This window comes from Malurus melanocephalus, unplaced genomic scaffold (assembly GCF_030028575.1).
Source record: "Malurus melanocephalus ecotype Western Australia unplaced genomic scaffold, MMel_1.1 scaffold_81, whole genome shotgun sequence".
Classification (NCBI taxonomy): domain Eukaryota; kingdom Metazoa; phylum Chordata; class Aves; order Passeriformes; family Maluridae; genus Malurus; species Malurus melanocephalus.
The window spans coordinates 259,656-265,819 of record NW_026623313.1 but is presented as its reverse complement, the minus strand read 5'-3'; the positions used below and the strand labels follow the sequence as shown (position 1 = coordinate 265,819).

Genomic DNA, 6,164 nt, shown 5'->3' with positions numbered 1-6,164 from the left:
TAAAATCCCCTTTGGAAACCAGGGCCCCCCACCCCTCCTGGGGAGGAAAGGACCATGACCAGGAGCTTGGGGTGCTACCCCAATTACCCTTGCACCCCAGAGCCCAGCAAGTCCAGGAGCCACCACCAGGCCCATCCAGGCCACCTCTTTATTCTCCAGTGAAGCAAAGCAAGAGGAGAGGAGACCCCCCCTCCCATAGCGGGCCCCCTCCGTTTGGGCACTCTAGGCCTCCTCTGGCACAGACCCCTCTTCCCGCAGCAAGCCAAGGTGGGGGGAAGCACCACCTCCTGTTTCGGGGGGCGCACCGGGGGGATTCACCCACGGGGAGGGGCGTGGGCSCCCCCCCCCCCCCCCCAGCGGCTCGAACAAAGGGGCATGCGGGCGGCTCCCGCGGGGTGAGGGGCAGAGCCACCCATGCTGGGGGGGGGGCCCATATACCACACGTGGGCGGGGGGTGGGGGGAAGGCATCGCCCACAACGCAGAAGCCCCCCSAGCCCTGCCCGCAATCCCCGCCTTTGTCTGCTCAGGCGCGGCAGGTCCAGCACCACGGACAGCACCGGGAGCGCGGCGGAGGCGCGGGGCGGCTCTGCCCGTGCCGGGGGCCCGTTCACATGCACCCTCYGCCTGGGACACCCGCCGCACCCAAAATCCCCCCTGAACCCTCCTGCCCCCCGACCCCCACATCCATTTTTTCACCCCTTTTTTTCTAGAGAAAACGCATCCAGGAACCTCCGCTCCTCCGCAGCCTCCCCCTCCCCCCTTCGCGAAGGTGGGAGGGACACCAATCCCCCTCCCCGGTCTTCGCCGCCGCCTCGGTGTTCCGGAGCGCAGCCCCCAGCTGGGGTCGGAGGCGGGGGAGGGGGGCAGCCGGATCCGGAGCAAGGAGGGTCCAAGCAGTGTCTCCGTGGAACTGACGGCCGGGGAAGGGGGAAGGCGAGGAGGATGCGGGAGGAGGGGGGGGAATCCGACAGTCCTTCGCCTCCCCCGCCCCTCGGTGCGCGGCCCCTTCCGCCCCCGGCGCCGGGGGCCTGGTACCTCCCTAACGGTCCAGGCTGATCGTCCAGTGCTTGGACCCGTCTCCGCCCTCGCCCTCGCTCTTGAGGTCCTGGAAGAGTTGCGTGAAGTAGTGCGGGTCCGCGTTGATTCGCAGCATCTTGGCGCTGAGGCGCTGGATGATGCCCAGGCAGCGCTCCCAGAAGCGCCCCTTGTCTCCCTCCACCAGGAAGGGCTTGAGCGGGTAGGAGATCTCGTTGCCCATGTAGGAGTAGGCGAGATAGAGGCAGGTGAGAAAGGCGGCCTGCAGCTCGGCCTGGCTCCCGATGTCTTCGCCCCGCAGCGCTTCCCGGCACAGCAGGTAGACGAACACCAGGTTGGCCGGGGTGATGAAGCCCTGGTCTTGCCAGCCCTGCAGCAGCAGCGAGCGGTCCACGCTGCGGAACCAGGAGATGAGCTCGCCGGGGCTCAGCTCCTTCAGGCGGTAGCAGCGGCGGCACACGAAGTCCCCCAAGCAGCGCAGCAGCTCGCCGGTGGACGCCTGCACCACCACGCGGCGCGGAGACCCCGGGGGGCGGCTGCCGGCTGGCGGCGGTGGCGGCGGCGGCTTTCCCCCGCCGGAGCCCGGGTGCAGCTCCTGCGGCGCCGAGGGCACGGTGGGCACCGGCACGGCCAGCGGGCCTTGCTTGGCACCGTCGGCCGGCCCCACCACCGACTTGCGCAAGTTCTCACGGTTGCGCTGCACCACCAGCGGGTCGGGCTGGCCCGGGGGCCCCGCCGGGACCCCGCCGCTGGGCTTCGGCGTCACCTTCTTGGTGCTCTTCTTCTTCTTGGCCGAGGCGGCCACCAGCCGCTTCCAGGTGAGCGCCGAGATGAGCACGCCGGGGCGCTTCAGCCGGCTCTCGCCCTTGCCCGGCACCCTTCCCGGCGCCTTGTCGGCCAGCAGCCCCCCGCCGCCGCCGCCCTTGCCCGAGGAGGCGGCGGGGGAAAGGGAGAGCACCGTGCCCATGCTAACGCCGAGCGGGACGGGCGTGCGGGGGCCGAGGCGCCGGCACCGCCCATAGGAGGCCGGGAGCTGCGGGGGAGGCGGCCCGCACTGGGGCCGCGGTGCCCGAGGATGCTCCGCCGCGCCCGCTCTGGGCTCCGCGCCCGCCGCTGCAGCCAGCCGCGGCCCCGCCGCTCCCCGCCTCCCCGCCGGCAGCCAATCGCCGCCGCACGGGCTCCCGGTGCGCCCGCCCCTCGCCGGTGGGCGGTGAAGGGGGAGAGCGGCGCGGCTTTGCCCGGCGGCCACCGCCCCGGCGTGACCTTCACCGATGGGGGACTCCTTCGGTGCGCCCGCCAGGGCGGGGGGCTGGGACTGCGATGCTGTCAGAGCCCCCGGCCCTTTGCGTASGGGACGTGGGGAGGCTCCTGGGGGGGCGGAGGACAGGGGACACGGGAAAGGTCTAGGGARGGCTTCTGAACTCAGCTGTTCTTGCTAAATCCTGCTCTGTTTTCTTACCKACAAGGGAGGGATAAACCTTCACTCCAGAGACCAGCAGAGCCCCCTGCCCCAGTGGTGCTAGGGGAACATGGCAGAGAAGAGCCTTAGAAAATGCCAGAGGAGAGACTGAGGAGAGACTGAAGAGGCGTGAGGGGGAAGATGAAACTGTGCTCAGAGGGCAGCTGGAGAAGGTTTGGGGTGGGTGCAAGCCTGGCTGTGCACGGCAGGCGACATGAAAGGTTTAGGCTTGGTGGGTGAGTCTCACCTCTCTTTAGGATCAGCCCAACCCTGGGCTTAGATCTGCAGGAGTCAGAAGGTGCTGCAGGAGAGCATGCCTGTGACCTGTTGTGCAAGCATGGGGTCCCTCACTCTGCCTCTTCTGCTCAGCTGTGGAAGGAGATTTACCACCAGGATGACAGCCACCATCACTGGGCCAAGGTCAGGGACCTTGAAAAATGGGAAGAGAGCACTTCCATGTTCCCAAGACAAAACCAGCCAGCCCTGCTGCCCAAAGCTCCCAGACCCTTAGGGAAGGAGAAGAGGGAAGAGATGCTGCACTTCTACATCATGGCAAATGGTGGGCGATAAAGCAGCCACATGCTTGTGCACAGACGCTGCTTCTCCCTCTGTGGATCTGAGCACGCCATAGATGTTGCTGCCTCTGCTCCATGCAGGAAGATGTCCCTTGTATTTCTCATGAACTGCAGCCCTGATTTCTATGATGGGTGCCAGGCATCCATTAGGAACAAAATGCTCCAATTGCAGGGACTGCTCCTGCATGTAAAGCACTGCGAGAGGCGGCTGGGAAAGGTTTCAGGGAGAATGTCTCAACGATGCATTTTGATACAGCATTTTATGTGTGAAATGAACACACGTTGTTGCCAGGATGTAGCTGCGGCCGGATGGATCCAGGCTAACAGGCGGTAATGAATTATCAACTGGGAGGAGCTAAGCCAGCCCCCCCTCCCCTCCCCACTTCCTCCTGCACTGCTGATGCTGGAGGTGTTTGTGCTGAAAGCACAGGCTCGGAGCCATATTCCAGGCTTCTGGAATGGCCTCCCAATGTTTGGGGCTCACTTGCCACATCTAAGGGCAGGGCAGAGGCTATGGCCTCTGGGCCATGGCAGGGGAAGAGCAAAGTCATGTTCCCACATACCTTGCACTGTGGCCAGCCACCATCCCTGCAGTGGGATCTGCAAAGAACAGGCACGTGTACACACAGAGGTTTGCTTTGGGAGTGGCCAGAACCAAAGTGGATCTGGGCCAGCATTACCTACTCAAGGCCAGATTAGGCTGGGCTGAGGTAACCGTGAGGAATTGGTAAAGGGGTATAAATACAGAAGAAGAAAATCAGGACAAGGTTCCTGACAACAATTAAGTCAGCACCTTTATATGTACATAGCTGGAAACCTAAAACCTTTTCAACCTAGCTGAGAAGATGGAGGAGCGCTACAGAGGGGATGGGAAGGAGCTTGTTGTCTTTGCTCTCTGTGTGTGTGTAAGGATTTTCTGGTGTGCACACATGGTCTCATCAGAAACTCACAGCTGAATTTTTCAGGTGAGGAAGTAGAGACCTTTCTGCATACTACTTGCCCCTGTTGAAGTAAAATTGCTCTCAGACTGCTTCACCAGAAATACATGAAGCTTTCCCCACCTTGTGTGAGCTCTCCCAAGCTGGCTTCCCAGAACTCATTCAGAAAGGCTATTCCTATTTGCCAGTGACGAAGTGGACTTCACAGTACAGGCCAGAGAGTTCTCCAATACTCGCTGGACTTGTGGTTGCTGCACCACACTGCTCGGTGTGTGCATCTCCTACCACTCCAGGGAGGGGAGACTTGGCTGAGGCCTCTTTAAAAATTCAGCTCAGGGCTGTTCAGTGATGCAGCTCGAGGCCTCAGCTATGAGCAGCAGAAGAGCTCGAGGGCATTATTCCCTTCTTGCTTGCAGCTTGTGTCCTGCTGCGGCAGCAGCTCTGGGGCAGAGGAGGTCAGCAGACCCATAGTCCTTCTCCAAGACAGCCTTGCTGACAGTGGCAAGAGCTTCCTGCAAGCACTACGGAATTACCCAAGCCCTACAAGAACAGCAGGATGGCTCTTATGTGGGTAAAGAAGCAGATTTTCAGCTTACATGGGARGCAGCCGCACCTCCACGTGAAAGAGGATCTTTTCTCTACTCTTTAGTTTAACTTTTCAGGCTCAAGCCCTGAGGCTGGCAGGCAATAATGTAGCACGAGCTACGTCCTTGAGGCCATCTCTGCCTGGGCTCTTTCTTGGTCAGCTGGCAGAGAAAGGCACAAAGCAGGAGGAAAGGGCAGTATTTCCTCTGCTCGAGGAATCTGTGTTCCCACCCCCGGGCAACAGGAATGACATGCCCTTGGATGAAAGGGAGGAATGAAGAAGTCTTCAGGCATAGTCGTTCTCAAAGCTCTCAGACTTCTGCCCTTGGCCAAATCTTCAGCTGGTGGGGTGGATTTGCAGGGACACTGCTGGCATACACAGATTCTCTGTGACTGAGGGTCACTCTAGCAGGGCAACACATAMTTCACAACATGCTAGTACCAACAAAAGGATGGTTTCTTGCCCAGGCCCCTAATCTGGGTTATGTAAAGGGGTATCCCTGTCCTGAATCAGGGGTGTTCCAGATGGGAAGCTGGAGCACTCTGGTTCCCAGCACAGCAGCAAGCTAGGGATGGAGACAGGTAGGAAGACAGCAGCACCAAGGGAGAGAAGCAGTGTAAAACTGGGTGGTGCTATAAAAAGTCTTCAAGGGAGGTAGCACTGACCTGCAGGAGCCACACTTTTCACTGTGGGTGCCTGACAGTCTCCCACCACACTGAGCTGTGCAGGCTGCCTGCCTGGTTCAGGTGGGAATGTGGGGGCAGCTCAGGCCTTGGCTAAGCCCATGCCAACTGTCGCATCCTCTCCAAACTGTCTCTGGCACCATGTTGCCATGCTGGAGCTCTGGCTCAGAATTCATAAGCTCTCAGCCTGGGGCAGGGCAGCTCTCCCAGCACCCTCATAATATAAAAGGCATTTTGGAGGGTCCAGAGCCCCCTAGTCAGCTTCCTTCCAGACTACTGAGCTATTGGATATGGGCTTTGTGATGGGTCCTGACTGGAAGCAGTTGGCACGTCCCCCTGCCTGCTCCAGAATGATGAATGAGCATGTGTTTGCTGGCTGGCTAGAGCTGTTCTTTAATAGCTCTCTTGCTGTGCCGTGGTCTGTCTSTACTGGCAAAGGCAGGCGGGGAAAAGGACCGTCTCCCTGGCAGCAGCTGGCCAGCCAGCTCCTGCACCGCTTTACCCCTGGAGACGGAGCTCAGTCTCGGTACATCTCTCAGTGAGTGGGTCTGACAGCCCTGATGCTCCCCTTCCCCAGGCAGCACAGCAAACAGCTTCCAGCAGAACTCCTGTGTCTTTTGGGTGCCCTGGGRCTGGGAAACCTAAGAGGACCTGGCTGGCACATTGTCTGCAATGCCCAGGGAGGCGGATYGGCTTGTGCTTCTGAGCACGCCAAGCCAGACACCTCTCCCTTTTCCATTCCTGATTACCCTACACCCATTCTCTTGCCAGCCCTCAAGAGCAGGGGGCTACACCTATGGGTCCACGGAAGCTCACCCTGCAATATCTCTTAAATGTGGCTCAGGGTGAGGGGCAGTGGTTGGAGGAGCGTGTGCAGTCCCTGCTCC

At 60.8% G+C, this 6,164-nt stretch overlaps 1 protein-coding gene across 1 annotated transcript; it reads right to left on the bottom strand.

The window, feature by feature from the left end:
• Positions 1 to 684: 684 nt before the first annotated feature.
• CDK5R2 (cyclin dependent kinase 5 regulatory subunit 2) lies at positions 685 to 2,003 on the bottom strand. Its single transcript, XM_057367538.1, has one exon. It carries the CDS (start codon positions 2,001 to 2,003, stop codon positions 1,041 to 1,043), a length of 963 nt encoding a protein of 320 aa, XP_057223521.1. The 3' UTR covers positions 685 to 1,040.
• Between the last annotated feature and the right edge of the window lie 4,161 nt (positions 2,004 to 6,164).